The 16,272-nt window shown below is 43.6% G+C and overlaps 1 protein-coding gene across 4 annotated transcripts; it reads left to right on the forward strand.

Moving 5' to 3' along the window:
- The first annotated feature begins 546 nt into the window (after nt 1-546).
- On the forward strand, nt 547-16,272 carry STX11 (syntaxin 11). 4 transcript variants are annotated; one of them, XM_014950543.1, is made up of 3 exons: nt 581-620; nt 10,458-10,662; nt 13,196-16,272. In XM_014950543.1, exon 3 carries the CDS (start codon nt 13,201-13,203, stop codon nt 14,065-14,067), a length of 867 nt encoding a protein of 288 aa, XP_014806029.1. In that variant the 5' UTR covers nt 581-620; nt 10,458-10,662; nt 13,196-13,200; the 3' UTR covers nt 14,068-16,272. The 4 variants fall into 4 exon arrangements, with proteins under 4 accessions (XP_014806031.1, XP_014806029.1, XP_014806030.1 ...); XM_014950544.1 differs by lacking the exon at nt 581-620 and adding an exon at nt 7,034-7,086; XM_014950542.1 differs by lacking the exon at nt 581-620 and adding an exon at nt 10,238-10,344.

Raw genomic sequence — 16,272 nt, forward strand, 5'->3', positions numbered from 1 at the left:
GTCCTATTTCAACGTCCCACAGCGATGGGGGGGAGCGGGGCGATGGGGGGGCCGGGACAGTGCTGTGCCCCCTCCTCAGCCGCCCGTACGCCCCCTCGGTGTGAGCTCCCTGTCCGTCCCGGGCCTCACCGCGCCCCCAAAACCTCCACCTCACCCCCCAGCCGAGCGGCGGGGGTCGGAAAGTCCCCGCTTCCCCCGAGGGGGAAAGACAGGGGAGTCCACGGGGACGACGGCAACGGAAAGGGCAACCTCAGCCCACCCACGCTTCCCAGCACCCACGGGGGGGACTTCCCCCCCCTCCTCCCGCTCCGGGTAGGGAGTGGTGCGAGCCGAGCGCCGCCCCGAGGGGCCGGAGGATGAGGAGAAGGAGGAGGAGGAGGAAGGGGGTACGGCCAGGCCGCCCCTGCATCCGCCGCCCCGACGGCCGTGATTGACAGCCCGCCGGGGGCGGGGCGACGCTATGCAAATCAACCTCCCCCTCTGGCAGCCAATAGGCGGGCGAGCCGGGCGGCGGGGGCGGGATGCTCGGCGGGGACAAGCCCTGGCCCCGACGGCGCGGGCGCTGCGGCGGCACCGGCACATCGGGGGCACCGGGACGGGACGGGCTTCCCTGCACAGGGGTGAGTACCTGCCGGGATGGAGGGGGGGAGAGGGAGGAGGAGACGACGCTTTCCTCGGGGAACCGGCCGGGCCGGGCTCCTTCACCCCGCGTGTGTCGCCGTCGGTTCCCGGGACGGGAGCTCTGCCGTATCCCCGAGCCCCGCTCAGCATCAGCCGGGGTACCCCGGCACCGACCCCGGGCCGGAGCTGCTGCGGGACGGAGGGCAGCTCCGGGGCGTTCCCGGGGTCCGGCGGTGGCGGTATGACTGCCCCCCATCCCCTCCTGTCGGGGGGAGTCCCGCTCGGTGCGTTGCCGGTGCTGGTACAGCCGGCAAGGCGGGAGGCGCAGCGGGGTTTCGGGAGCTCTTCGCCCCTCGGTTTTGCGGGAGAGTAAACGAAACTGCCCGGTTTGAGTCCGGAGGGGAAGTATGAAGCCCCTCTGGGAGGGAGGAGGGACGGCAGGGGATGGAGACCGGGCTTTTTGGGTGCGGAGCTGCCTTCGGGTACCTCCGGTCCCTCAAAAGGGGCAAAAAGGGGTGGCTGGGCTTCCCGCGGGGTGAGGGGGAGCCAGAGGCGCTGTCAAATATGAGCCTCCTGGTCCAGTCCCAACAGGTGTCTGAGCCTCTACCCGCCTGGTTTGTCTGGCTTAACGAGTAGGAACATCTCATTCATAGCGCTCGTCTGTGGGTATGAAGATGCTTATATGTGGTTATGAACAGCTCCGGAGCAGATTTTGTAGAAAATTGGATTTCTATGCAAAATATCCTCACTTTTACTCCTTTCTTGGGCAGCAGCATGGCCAGAGCTACGAGTGGGTGTGAAAGTTAGCGTTCTTTGATTGCTTCCTATAAATTGATATTCATTTCCTTTCCTGCCAAGAAGAATTAGTACTCGTGTGTGTGTGAGATAACTGCATGTAACTGTGTGATACCAGGAAAGGAAATGACTAGGAGAATTTCTAGAATTTTTAGACTGGCCTAAAACGGACATTCACATTTCTTGTGCCTGTTCTTTAGATGGTATTTTAGGACCCCCCCCCTTTTTTTTTTTTTTCCTAAGCTGTCAAGGATCAAAATGGCAATATATGGCCTTTTAAGGTGAGAATACAATTTGAAGGATGCTGCTTTCCTGCCAGTGGTGTTAACTTGCTATTTAAATAGTTTAATATGGAAGTGGTGAGACTAGAAGATGAGCATAACTTTTTATTATTATTATTTTTATTCGAAACAGACCAAAGTTCTAACAGGCAAACAGACTAAAGATCGTTCTGAAGAAAGGATGGTTTAGATGCCCATCACCTCTGATGATTTTTTTCTCACCTGATTTTTTTTCACTGGCTTCCTTGTGTGACCACTGCTCTGAAACTGAAATTGCACATTAGGTCATATGGCAAATATATCTGGTGTTTTGGCCGAGACTAAAACTGCAGGTTAACCTCTGTTGTCATAAGAGATCTTCTATGAAGAAACAAAGCACGGTGCATAAGATCTCTGGAGACATTAAAATGGGTCTGAAGTGATAACAGTATCTTCTGGGCACTGCAGATAATCATGGTGTTACAGAACACAAGTGCATATTTTATCGGTGTTGGGAGATATCTGGTGCTGTGGGGTTAGGCTCCATGTCTGACACTTTGCGTTTAATGCTGTAATAGCAACCAAGATCTGCTCCCAAAGGAGAAATTACAGCTGTTGCTGGTGCAGAAACAATAGGGGAGAGAATCTGCTGGGTGAAAAGGGTTCACCTGAGTTGTTCCCCAGGCTTGCCTGTGGTAGCACCTGCGCTGTGCTGGACATGCCATGAGACTGGGAGTGAGGACACTGAGCAAGTCATGGCGATGCAGGGCCGTGGGGAGACTGTCAGAGGTCACCTAGTCCATTCACTGCACTGTAGCTGTGCACCTAAGCTGGACCCAAAAGAGGTTTCTGTAGTCAACTCCTCAACTCCTCTTCCTCCAGGATTGTATTTTCTAAACCATTTGGAGTCACTGTCCATTATCCTGTGACTTTCTAAGTTTGGTAACTGGCGCAAGATGTATTATTCCAATTGAGCTGTTAATCTATGCCAAGCAGAGTAAAACCAGTCCTTCCCACGCTGTCTCTCATATAAGACATAGCGCTTTTTTTACAATGGCATAATATTATGAACTTGGTTTTTAGCTTGCAATCCGCTACAATCCCACCAATCCTTGCTGCTACCAAGCCAGGTATTCCCTACTTTCTATCCGTGCACATAATTTCTTCTAAGTGTAGGCTCGTCTCTACTGAATGCCCTTTTACTTTTGTTAGTACTTCTCTTACTTGCCAGGATCATCTTAAATTCTCATAATTTCTTCTCCCCTCTGCCACCACATGCTGTCTTCCCCCTTGATTCCAGCTCAGTGTCACCTGGAGGCTGTAGAGGCTCTCATTTGGTTCTGCACTCCAAGTTGCTAGTGGAAAATACGGATAACCTAGTGTGACAGAAACCCATCATAATATTGGCATATTCCAAACCAGTTCTGATGGTTAGAAGACAACTGCTGTGTCAAATCTGAAGCTGTTGGACCAGATACAGTTTCCATTATCCTTTATCTGGCCCATCAATTTTCTTTGACTCTTTAGGCATCCCTGTAGTTCAGGGATGACAAAAGCATGGTGCAGAAATTACTGAGGCAATGTTAATTTGATGCAATAAACTCATCTCGGCACCAAATGCAGGGTTACCACTTTTATGCAGTTTTGCAGAGAATCCATTTCTGGTTATATTTGCATTTCTGGCTTTTTCCCAAAATGTGGCCCTGGCATGAGACATGTCTGGTGAGGAACATCATTCCCAGGAACATCATTTGCAGGGAGCTGCAGTGCTGCTCCTGCCTAGGGCTGGCTCCTGGGAGCTTCCTCTTGGGGAGCCAGGGGGGGCTCCATCTGAGGGGAGCAATGCAGTTCAGTTCCTACGTCTGTTTTGATGGCTTCTGCTGACGGTGTCAGGAGTCTTGATATCTGATCTAGCCTATCACATGAAGTGTTCACCACTTCTCATCTAGACCCTATTTTTGTAGTTTATCACAGACGGAATGATGTCACGTATTTTGGCTTCTGAAGGCTTATCACGTGTGCAGCTTTTGCTTTATCTACTAATAACAGTTAACCCATTGATTGTCAAGATTACTCTTGACAAATTTATGTTGACAAAAGCCAAGGAAGTTCTGAACACTTCAGCTTTTCCTGCCGTGTCCTTCCTCTGTGCCGTATTTGTGTAAGTGACACAAATCACTTATTTTTGAAAGCAAGAATAAAGCTTGCTTGAGCTTTGGATATGCCCAGGGAGGAACAGATTCTTTAAGTACCACTGGCCAGTATATCCCTAACTACATCTATATCTTCTCTCAACGTCACTGGTTTGAAGAGGCCTGTAAACACCCATGGGTTGCTAAGTAGCATACAGTAATTGCCATAAAGCCTGCCAGTGCCCAGCATGTCCTGTGGGTATGCATGTGTGGCTGTGGGGGTTATTTCCTGATTGAAACTATTTTGGTCCGGTTACAGTTGTGTAGATTTTTGTAGCAGGATTCAGAACTGAGCCTCAAGTGTACTGGCCCACACGAACAAATACCAATAGAACACCCCATATTAATCTTAAAGGGGTTTTTCAAAGCGAAGAGTGCTTGATCTCAGATTGTAACACTATATTACAAGCTTTAAATATATGTGTATTTTAAAAAGTAATGCTGTTGTGCTAATGTAAAAATGTCTGTAGAACGCGTTGCTTCTGACTGATGATCACATGCAACCTCACATTTCTACTCAGATGCCATCATAACGTCTTAATCACTTATAAATACCACTGTGTGGTAGCAGTAGTAGTTATATAAATGCAGTATGTACGCAGCTATTTCACTGAGCCAATGTGTTTCATGGAAGCCTAGGTGATTAATTAGATAATGTATATACTCAGGGCAGTGCAGCGACAGCCCGGCATGTGAGTGCGTCGCCTGATTTCCTTGTGCAGTGACTCATAACGATGCTGAGCTGTGGTCATTGCAAAGAAATGCATGGATGGCTGTCTCACTGTTCATGCCAGTGCTATGGCACTGCCTTCGCTCTTTGCCAAACCTGTGGAGGCAGAGTTCATGCCCCCCTTGTCTCCATCCAGGCCATTTTTACCTGAAGACCTTAGTTTTGCCTATGGCAGGAACACACAAGTTCAGAAAGGCACTGAACAGAGAGTGGTGGTGGGATTGTTTTTCTCCCCCTTGGGTAAAATACAGTCCCGTGTGTATTCATCTGCTCTTCGTAATGGCGCTCTATTTTAGCAAACTGTGTATGCTAAAACTGATTGGAGTCTGCTCACAGGCCTCAAGGATTCCAAGAATTTAGCAGGTTTTCAAAACCAGCAGTTGCTGACTATATATTGCTTTTCTAGCATCCCTAGGAAAAGGAAGCGGTTAAGTTTGGAGTGTGCATTAGACTTTCTTGCCCTTAACATTCATTTGAATACAGAAGAATGATGACTGCTGGAGAGAGTTCCCAGTTTTGGGAGAGGGTTCGACACTTTTCAGCAGGCCGCAGCAGGCCGTGTAGTGAAGATGAAGAAACTTCTTTTCTACAGCCTGGGTAGAGGCCCTCACAGCCATACAAAAATAAATCTAGTTACAATCGCTCATTAGTGTGACTTACGAGAAAAATGTCAAGAGGAGATACTGAGAATTCATTTTATCATTTATCCAGGATTGAAAATTTGTCAGTGGTGATCCACAGCTCTCCAGTAAAAATTTAGACAACCCAGTAAGTAGCAGCAGTCAACTTATATACAACAGGCTTTCCTCTCCAATGCAAGAATAATGTTTACTGAGCATGTGCTACTGTGTAGTAACAAGTTAAAACTCCAAATTTTTTTTCAATGTCATCATAAACATGTGAAAATGCAATGCATATTACGCATGCATTTCAATCATGCCAGCAGCTTCTCCTGGTTTTGATACTGAAAACTAGAAAATTTGGTAACCAGTCTATGAAAAACACCAAGATGGTTAACTTGTTGAATAGCTCTGGGAAGTACAAGATGCACCCTAGATCTTTGAATTTATAATATCCTGTTTACAAAAATTGACAGTTACTTTATGTTGAAATAAGAACATTGAAAACATGTTCTTATGTTGAAAGAACCAGTAGAGTTCTTTACTCTACTGGTAAAGAAACTGGGATAAGGCAAAGAAGATTGAATACTGGTAAAGAAACTGGGATAAGGCAAAGAAGAACCTCCAAAGCTATCAGTATTCAAGCAATTACTGCCTCATTACTTCGAGTTAGAGTCAACAAACTATTTGAATGTTAATTTTTTCCCCCCCATAGGCCTTTCCTAGCCTTCATGGTAGGAAAGGAACCACTGGAGACTTGGAGAGTCTAGTAACTGCAGAAATAGCCTGCAAAGAATGGAGCCATCCCTAGATCTTAGGATCATAGAATCATTCAGGTTGGAAAAGACCCTTGGGATCATCAAGTCCAACCATCAACCCTACTCTACAAAGTTCTCCCCTACACCATATCCCCATCTAAACGAGTAACACCACATCCAAACGACAAACACGACATCCAAACACATGCAAGGATGGTGACTCAACCACCCTGGGCAGCCTATTCCAGTGTCTGACCACTCTTTCTGTGAAGATTTTTTTCCCATCTAAACCTACCCTGTTGCAGCTTGAAGCCATTCCCTCTTGTTCTATTGCTAATTCCCTGTGAAAAGAGACCAGCACCAGCCCCTCTACAATATCCTTTCAAGTAGTTGTAGAGAGTGATGAGGTCTCCCCTCAGCCTCCTCTTCCTCAAAATAAACAGTCCCAGCTCTTTCGATCGCTCTTCATTTCTGTCCATTTCAATCTCTGCATTTATCGGCTTGCAGTAAATAACTTGTTCTGGTACAAATAGAGAAGTTGACGCTTCATGCAAGCTTTTGGAAAAAAACCTGCCCTGAGACATTTGCAACTGCCCACACTTCTCACTCGGGCGACTGAAAGCATAGAGGAGGTGTTTTGCTGTACACAGGCTTTGGCTACAATATGGACTGCAGAGTGTCTAATAGTCTGCAGGTACATTTGTGGCTTCTTGATGGATTTCTATAGCTTTATAACTGGTGTTCTGTAGCTTTTTAACTGATATATCATCAGTCCTGAATACATTTTGTCTATTTTTAAACATTGCCCAATCCAAGAAACTCCAGAGAAGATAACTTCATTCTAGTGAGGCTACAAAAAGGTTTTGAAATGTTGATCTCTGTCATAGTTGTTAATATTGGAGCAGAATATACGGACATGATCTTAAAGCTCCAGAAGGCAAACTGTCCTAATCATTAGATTATGATTTTTGGTGTTTCCTCAAGCTCTTATAGGTGAGAACCAAGAAAAAAGAGGAGTGATCTGAGAAATTCAAGCCTGCTGTTCCACCAGTGATGGACATGATTGGGGAGACAGGGAATTTGGCCTGAAAAGATGACTAGCAGCCTGCTGTAAGTCAATTAGAAGCTCTTTTAGAAAGAGGAATACCTATTGTAAACAGTAGTCTGTTTTCCAAGCTAATATTGTCAAATCTATTACTGGAAAAGATACCAGGCAAAATCGTTAAATCTGCTCTAAGACAGTTGGTTCCCAAACATACTAGAAAATTATCATTAAATCTGAGACTCCAACCCTTAAATGAAAGGCTTCAGCTGCGTTCAACACATCTTTTTCCTATACGTAACGCAGGTTGTGCGACGGCAGCACGCTGTTTGCCTTGTAATTGAGTGTGTTTGACTCAGCCAGTCCGAGTGGATTTCCATCAATACCGCATCCTCCACAAGCAGAATGGGAAGTTACTGGAATGTGCTGACACACACTTGGCTGTGAAGTAATTCTGCTGAGGAGCAGGTTCTTTCCTAATTGTTCACCACTTGCTTCTTGGGTCACATCTATCATGTGTCATGCAACCAAGAGTAGATGCCATTCAGAGATGGGATGAGCCACGTGCTTTTTTTGGAGCATAAAGGGACTTTTCATAGTGGAGCAAAAAAGGACTTTTACCTTCTGAGGGAGAGAAGTTCTGCTGATAGAAATGATTTTTAACTGGTTGGTTTTGAAATATCGGTTATTCCTTCAATGAGCCACTTCAACTGAAATAAAAGCTTCATCTTCTAAGGTCCTACTCAAGGCTGAAGAGGTTACTGAGTAGACTTTTGGTAATCCACAAGCTGGTATTAACTAACAGTTGCCTTTTATGAATGCTGCAAAAAGAAAAAATGTCCACTGGCTTCCTTCCCAGCTGCTCCTGATGAAATATAGGTGCTGTGCTGAAACTGCTGCTTTATTTCACCATTTGTCCCCCAACTCAGTGATGTGGATATTCAAGTGTTAAAGCTGAAAGAATCATATATGTGCAACTTGTTTGTTTCTATAGAAAACTTTTCATCCTTTCTTAGGTTATTTCTACTTAGATACCAGGTGCCAGAGGGTTAGTGCAGCAATGGAAATGTGTGCTTTTAGGGCTATGCACAGCCCAATTCTGTTACTGCAAATGGCTTCTCACTGCAAATGTTACAAGTAGTTCAGGGCTTCTAATTGTATGTATGTGGGGCTAATGAAATGGGGCTTTACATGTATGCAGAGTTTTTGATTTTCAGAGTGGATTTCCTTTCCTGTCTTGAAATCCCACGTTGTGCAGAGCTGTGTGGGGCTGCAGACTTATTGCAACAGGACAGCTTGTGACTTTCTCAGGCATCACGGGAAGGCTAATCATAGTGGTGATTAATACCAAGAAGCAGCATGCTAACACGAAGAGATGAATACCGAACATGTCCTCAGTTGACTGTACTTGGTAGATACCTGGCTTCAAAGTTATAACCTCTGCAGTCATCACCTGGCCTGTATTCCCTCTGTGTGTGAGTGTGTGTTTGGGTGTATGCACCATGAGGGACTGCAGAAGGGACTTAGATTTATCTAGCCCAAAAATACAGACATGGAAGTAGACGTTCCAGTTTGAATATATACAGTATTTTAAAAGAAAACCAAACTGACAGCTAATCTATTAAAACACACACTCATAAAATTAAGGTATTTATACTTTTTGGGCTGTTATTCCAGAGTACAGAGTAGTTGTTGTCTTGATATTCTAATGTGTTAGGTTAAACCACTGCAAGTAGTTGAGTATATTTATTTGAACTCAAGTTCAAATGAACAAGCTCTTGACCAAAGGCTGAATAATAGAACAATTTAGACTGGACCTTTTGAGATTGTCTAATCCAGCCCCCCTGAAACTCAGGTAACGCAGGCTGCTGAGGGCCATGTTCAATCAAGTATTGAATATCTCCAAGGATGCAGATTCCAAAACTTTTCAGTGTACCTTTTCCAGTGTTTCTGATGGGTTTTGGTTTTGTTTTCTTTCCTCTGCTATCTGGTCCTTGTTCCCTCTTGGTTTCATTGCCTCTTGTGCTGTTGCTGTACACCTCCATGAAGGGTTCACCCTTGCATTAGGCTGTTGGTGACAGCAACAAGATCTCCCTTGAGCATCCTGTTTTCTCAGCTGAACATCCCCAGCTCTCTCAGCCTCTCCTCATACATCAGGTGCTCCAGCACTTCCGACCATCTTGGTGGCCTCCCCTGAACTCACCCCAATGTGTCAATGTTTCTTGTGCTCATGAGCCCCAGGACATCACAGCGCTCCAGATGGGGACACTGAGGGATCACTGCCCTTGGCCACTATTGCTGCTCCAGCCCGATATGCTGTTGGCCTCCTTTGCCACAAGGGCGCATTGCTTACGCATGTTCAACTTGGTGTCCACCAGCATCCCAAGGACCTTTTCTGCAGAGCTGCTCTCTAGCCAGGGAGCCCCACTTCTACTGCTGCACCAGGCCCTATATGAGGGGAGAGATTGCCACTCATTTTAAAGCATGAGTGCTGAGGCTATCCTTAACAACTAGTAAACTACTAAGTATTAATATATTGCTGTTTTAGTTACAAACAATGCTATCAACATTTATGTAGATGCAAACTTTCCAGAGTAACAACAGCATCTGATAAATTCCAGCAATCTGGAAGTTGTTGTCCTCTCTTGGGAAGATCTGATTCCCTGCTGTTTGAAATGGGAATCTGAAACAGGGAAAGACCTCTGGGGTGGCGTTGCCTTTGAGCCTGCTGTTTTCCTTATGAAAAATTCCTAAAACTTTGCCAAATGGCAAGTCTCTCAAAGCAGCAGTTTGCAAATGCCCTAAATTAATTCACTGTGTTCCTTGAGCAGAAGATGCTCATGAAAGCTGAAATCTAAACATTTTCTTGAACTTCACAGGTCTCTGGCCAAATATTGCAAATGCTGACCTAGAGAGTAATTGAGCATGCTCTGGCACAGAGCTGAAAGTCCTCTGCAATTTGTGGTGTTTGTGGCCTAATATGATGCTGAAATACATGCAGAAAGTCCGTCCTTCCTTCCTGTCCTCCATTGTGTCCAGGCTCTGTATGTAGATAAGGAAGAGCATCTTGAAAATGTGAAGTGGGAGGCAGGCTAGATGATGCCCTTTAGAAACAGAGAGAAAAAGGCAGGACTGAGAGAGAACAAAAGTTGATGTCAAAAAGTCCCTGATTCTGCAGGACTGTGAAGTCAGGCTTGAAGAGATGGCATCTATTTGTTAGGCAGAAGTGTGACCATTTTAGCTGTGGAGCCATTACCCTGATGGGAGCAGGTCCTCAGTGCAGAGTTAAAAGATCCTAATGTTGACCACCTTGAATGTAAGTTTTGGTATGTAGTTTGAAATAATGTAGAACTTTTAGAGCTAAGCACTCGGACACTGGGAAGCCCCATGCTGAAGGTTGTCAGGACAGCTGTTATTTGATCCCTCTGTTCACATTTAGAATTGGATTCTACTGGACCTGCTGGATCACGGAGATTGTGGGTGATGCTGTACGTATCATTGGAGATGAGCGTCTCACAAGTGGACTTGACCCATGTGTTCATTCACTGATGTCCAGCTTACTACTTCGTGGTGTTACACAGCAAAGTGCCTGAGGTGTGCAGCAGTGACCAAAGTCAGAAGGAGCTGACTTCTGAACGTACCAGGTACAAAGAACTGTGCTACAGGTGTCTGAAGTGGGCATCATAACTCATCAAAAGTGATAGCATTGTCCTTAATCTCTCTGGGCTGAGCCCTGTGTCCGGGGATAGGGCTGTTAGCTCTGCCTTCCCCCACAAGACTCTTACGAGTTTATGGAGCTTTCCAGAGATTTCAGAGAGGAAATCTCTGGGGAAATGAACAGTAATAACTGTCCGTGAACTGAATGATGAATATGAAATTTTATGCTGTGCAACTTTTATTCAGCACGTACAGACTGTAGGCAGAGACTTGGTGGAAGTGATACGAGATAGGCCAGTGTTTAATTGCATGATGTTCCTGTGTGTAGGCAACATCATGGTGCAATCTGAGGCCACACTTAACAGCTCTTTACTCTTCTTTTAATACTTCACTTTTTCACCTTTCATGTTGCATTAAAAAAATAGCAATATTTTTACAGAGATGCTGCAGAATTACTATACACATGAACTTATTACAGCATTAGTATTTTCATGTTGTGAATTATGTATTTGCTTCTCCATTTCTTCCTATTTTTATTTTATCTAACACCTTAAAATAGTTGTGGGTGAGAAAGACAAATTGCAAGTTATACTTGCAAATTGGAAGTTACACTTCCTAGGGGGAAGGAATGGTGGACTTATTCCAACAAAATTATGAGTTTATTATGCAGGAGCTTTTACTCAGTGTGGTTTTCTGTTTGTGTTTTCTTTGTGAAGCACAAAAAATAAAATGTAATTATTGTTCAGCCAGTTGTCAGTCCCTGCTCTCTGTGGAAGGCTGATGAAATTTAGTTTTCCTCAAGTTCAAGGAATGGTAAACACTAAGGCAACAAAGACACACATGATTTAGTTTACGCAGATGGCACCTTGATGTTGTGGATTGTCATTTCAAAGTTGTAGAAAGCATTGTTTGCTGTTTCCAAATGCTGTTTCCTAAACATAGAAAGAATAAACTGCTGAATACAACACAGGACAATTCAAGCATCAGAATAGAAGTGGGAGGATCATCAACTCTAGGGAAGCCTGTAAGAGTCAGGAATGCAGTCAGATGAGCAATGTGACTGGTTTTTAGAGCCACATCAACATTTCAGGTGAAAAGCATCTCAGAAACAGTTAATGATTAGAAGCGATCTAAATAATCCTAAGATTGCTTGATGCCTTTTACACATCTAACAATTCCATGAAACAGATTCTAAACTTGTAGTTTTAATTCACATTAGATCTAGGCCTATTATACTGGGTATGTGCACATGTGACTTTTCTTAATCTGGGAATAACTGGTGATCCTATGAAGGGAAGTGTCATTCACCGTGGGTAACGTGTTTGTAAATGCTGTGAAGATACTTTAAATCCTGGAGAAATAAGAATGAATTCTCCAGACAGAGACCTGGAGATGTCCGGCTTGGTGCTGCTTCTTAACTTGGTTCTCTTTCTTATTAATTTAAATGAGGTCACGTGATGTACAGCTTTTGTGATGGGAAATTTTGAGCTTCCTGCTTGCTGTCACACTTGGTACAGGGTTCTTGCTGAAGCTTTCAGATTTCATCTTTTGCAAAGACTTTAGGTCTAGAGTTTTAAGTAAACAACATACTTAAAGGAGACATATGTTTTGTTATCACATAACTGGTCTGTACAAATTACTCGTTCTGTGGCTTTTTAATGAAATTTGTAGTTAAGTACGTCTGAGGCAAACACATAGAAACCTGATCTTGATCTGTACAACAGTGTTACTTTATTCCTTCAGTAGGATGTTTCCATCATACAAAAAAGAAGAGTGGGTGGTTTTACTTACAAAATGCTGCTATTGGTGTGTTGTTTTGTTTGATGCCTGGTACACTATGATCAATGACAGCATCTGGACACTCTAAACTTGCCCTTACTTGCCCTTCCTTTTTTTTTTTTTTTTTAATTCTAACTTGATACTTTCCACACCGTTTCTCAAAATTTTTATTTCTCAACTGTATTGGCAAATGCCATTTCTGTTTCTGAGAAACTTCCTACTCTTCTCCCATGGAAAACAAGCTTAGAATGACAGAGGACTTGTGACATTCGGGGCCATTGATGTAATGAAGGGTCAAGATCTAGAGGAGATTTTCGAGTGAGCAGTGGTGAGAAGGGTTCAGTTACTAACACGTCTACACATACCAGTAGCTGAAGGTTTCCTATCATTTGCTCAAGAGTTTGCTTTTTCTCAAAGTGAAAGACTGGCATTTTTGGGAGGTTAGGGATTGTCTTCTTATTCTTTTGGATTAATCTTCGGGATTTGTTGTCTTCTCTCTTGCACTTTTTTAGTTTCTAAGCTTTGTAGTTTCTAGAAGTCTGCTGGCACCAGAGTTTTGGATCTAAGATCCATCACTGTATAAAGTACTGTGAACAAATTTAAAAGCTTGTATTTTGGGTTATCTTTGATATCGTTATCTATGATGTAGTTATAACTAGGATGTAATTATTAGTTTTGAACTTTCAACCCTTGTAAACCAGTATTTTATTTACTTTAAACTTCTTTCCTCCTGTTTTACAGGCAGGATGAAAGACCGGCTAAACGAGCTGCGTGAATTTGCCAGGTTACACAACCAACAGTTTTCTGATAGTGAGGATGATGAAAATTCACCCCGCGATGTTCTCCTTTATGAGACTGATTATGCCTTGGAAATTCTTCACAAAGACATACAGAACATCCGGACAGAAAATGACCACCTAAAAGAGGATGTCAAGAGGCTCAGAAAGCAAAACACCCGCTTCCTTACTTCCATGCGCCGTATCAGTAGCATCAAGCGAGATACTAATTGTATTGCCAGAGACATCAAGGCGCGTGGAGAAAGCATCCATAGGAAACTCCAGATAATGAGAGACTTCAGCGAAGACGCAATAACAAAATATGGGGCTATGTCTATCATTGCCAGGGTAGCAAAGAACCACTACGTTGACCTCATGCACGCCTTTCAGGAAGCTATGTTTGACTACAACGCAACAGAGATGAACCAACGGGAGAACTGCAAGATTCGAATTCAGCGGCAGCTGGAGATCATGGGCAAAGATGTTTCTGGCAACCAGATCGAGGAGATGATTGAGCAAGGCAAGTGGGACGTCTTCTCTGAGAATCTCTTGTCGGATGTTAAGGGGGCTCGCTCAGCCTTGAATGAGTTAGAGACACGTCATAAGGAGCTGGTCAAGTTAGAAGGTCGCATTAAGGAAGTCCATGAGCTCTTTCTGCAGGTGGGCCTGTTAGTGGAGGAGCAGGCGGACACCTTCAATGTCATTGAGATAAACATGCAAAATGTTGAGGACTATGTAGGAGACGCTAAAGACCAAGTGAAAAAAGCTTTGGAATACAGAAGAAAACACCCCCTCAGGACAATCCTCTGCTGTTGCATATCCTGTTGCAGAAGGTGACTATCCCACTGAAGCTGTCACAGACCAGCTCAAACATCTTCAAAAGGAGGCATTCTATCCAGTGACACTTCGGTAATGACAACCCCTAGAAAAAGGGGAGGCTGTTTTACAGTCAGTTTTGTTCATTGCCTTTTCCCAAAATGTGCTGAAGGCTGTTCTACGTGAGAGCTGCTAGAAATGTTGATAAAACTATATTTAATCTATTTTTAATTGAAATGTACTCTTTTGCTGTAACTCGAGGTGCAAGTGGATCTCTGCAATACTTGTTTCAGATAAGCAAGAAAGAGGAATGAATAATGGGTTGATAACCCAGCCTAGGGAAGATGAGAAATTTCAAGAAGTAACTTTATTCTTCTTTGTCACAGTGAGTCTGCAGGCGGTGTGGACTGACTGCCTGGAGTGACACAATGCACCACAGAATCAGGAGGTTTCAATCGTAACTACTTTGGAGCCTGCTTGATGCAAATACTTGAACAGATTTTTGCTCTGTTCATTTGACAAAATATTGAGCCTGTTAGCAGGAGCAGGACACAGAACCAGTTTCTATTTCCACTTAATTTCCGTCTGTCACGAATCTTAACAGAAGTAACTGCACCTTAAATTATAATACACACGTTTTACTCCATTTTTGTGCAAGGGCCTGCTTTTCTCCATTTTGAGTACCCACAACTTTATCAAGGTGGCTAGGAACACTGCGACACTGAGGCATCTCGCTGACTTTTAACTTCAGCCACTCTCTGTACTCTTAGTTTCAAAACTGCCATGCCTTTATGCTTCTAATACATTCTTCTGCCAATTAACACTTCAGCCAGAAAAGATGCAAGCAGTGGCCTTCTGCAGGAGCACTCATAAGAAGACAACAGTTGGAGGGTAAAGAAAGCATACACACAAGCAGTTTTAGTGGAAGGATTATCCTGTCAATAGATTTTTATTTTTTTATAAGCATTGATTTAATATGGATTTTTTTAATATATATTTTAAATAACATGAAGGATTGAATTTATTAACATTCCATTTTACTGGTGTACAAAAACTAAGGCTTTTCTCCCATTATGAGGAAGTCTCCACCTGGGAAACAAAATAGACATATTTCTTCAGTATACCTGAAGAAGAAAGAAAAAATTTTAATGTCATTTCAGTGCTCTTTTCAAGCTTAAAAGCAATCTCTCCTTTCGTGTAAGGGGAGTCTGCTCACAGTAGGTTTGGAATATGAGGAGAGAATAGAAAATTTGCAGCCCTGGAAACCACTGAGCATTGTCGGTGAAGCATGTATTCATCAGGCCTGGGGAGTGATTACAGCTCCTGCTTCTGGAGGTTTTCCAACTATAATATTTCTAGGTGGCTTCCTGATACACTGTGTTCTATTGCTATCCCTTGAATTAATGCAGGACATTTTTTCAGAAGCTAGTGACTCTTTTTTTTTTAAAAAAAAAAACAACTCTGATCCTATTTGTACCTCTTTTAATAAATATATTTAAACATTTCAAATATTTTGCATTTGGGAGTTTTCCTTGGGAGATGCCATAGCATCTTCCTGCACTAGTCACAACAAAACGTTTCCCTTCTGATCTTTTGCACACGAATGTTATCTGTGAAACAACACCCATACATTTCTTACTATTTATATTCATGTAACAAACCAACACAATAAATTCAGCTTCCAAGCTTCCGTGTCCTAGTGGGAAATGCTTCTTTGCTAGGCAGGGTTTTTTACACAAATAGAAGCTAAATGGATAAGTCTTCTCAGAAACTGAGAGTCTCTTTTGCTGAAGCACCCGTCTGTGATAACATGGAAGAGTGGGGAACACCGATCTTCTAAACTAGAAGATATTTTGATATTCAGTGATGTCCTGATGACATCAGTATTACCCTTGCCCGAGGACCTCTTCAACAACCCAACGTTCAGACTTGCAGTGGGAGAAAGGAGGGTGTTGAGCTGGCACCGTCACCAGTAGCTTCAGTGCTACTCAAGAAGACAAAGTCGTTTACGCCGTAGATGCTGCGTTTAAGGCAACCGAACTGTGCATTTGTAGAGAAATACCATAAACCTCCAAGGGTCCGCGTACGGGCATACATCACCGAGGAATAAAATACGTATTTCATTTCGTCTGCCTATTCTTAGCACTCACCAATGCTTTTGATAAAAATGTGTACATGTTTGGAGTTTTTTTGTCGGTTTCTTTTTTGCGCATATTTATGTCTACA

The sequence above is a fragment of the Calidris pugnax genome, unplaced genomic scaffold (assembly GCF_001431845.1).
Source record: "Calidris pugnax isolate Ruff unplaced genomic scaffold, ASM143184v1 scaffold24, whole genome shotgun sequence".
NCBI classification, from domain to species: Eukaryota; Metazoa; Chordata; class Aves; order Charadriiformes; family Scolopacidae; genus Calidris; species Calidris pugnax.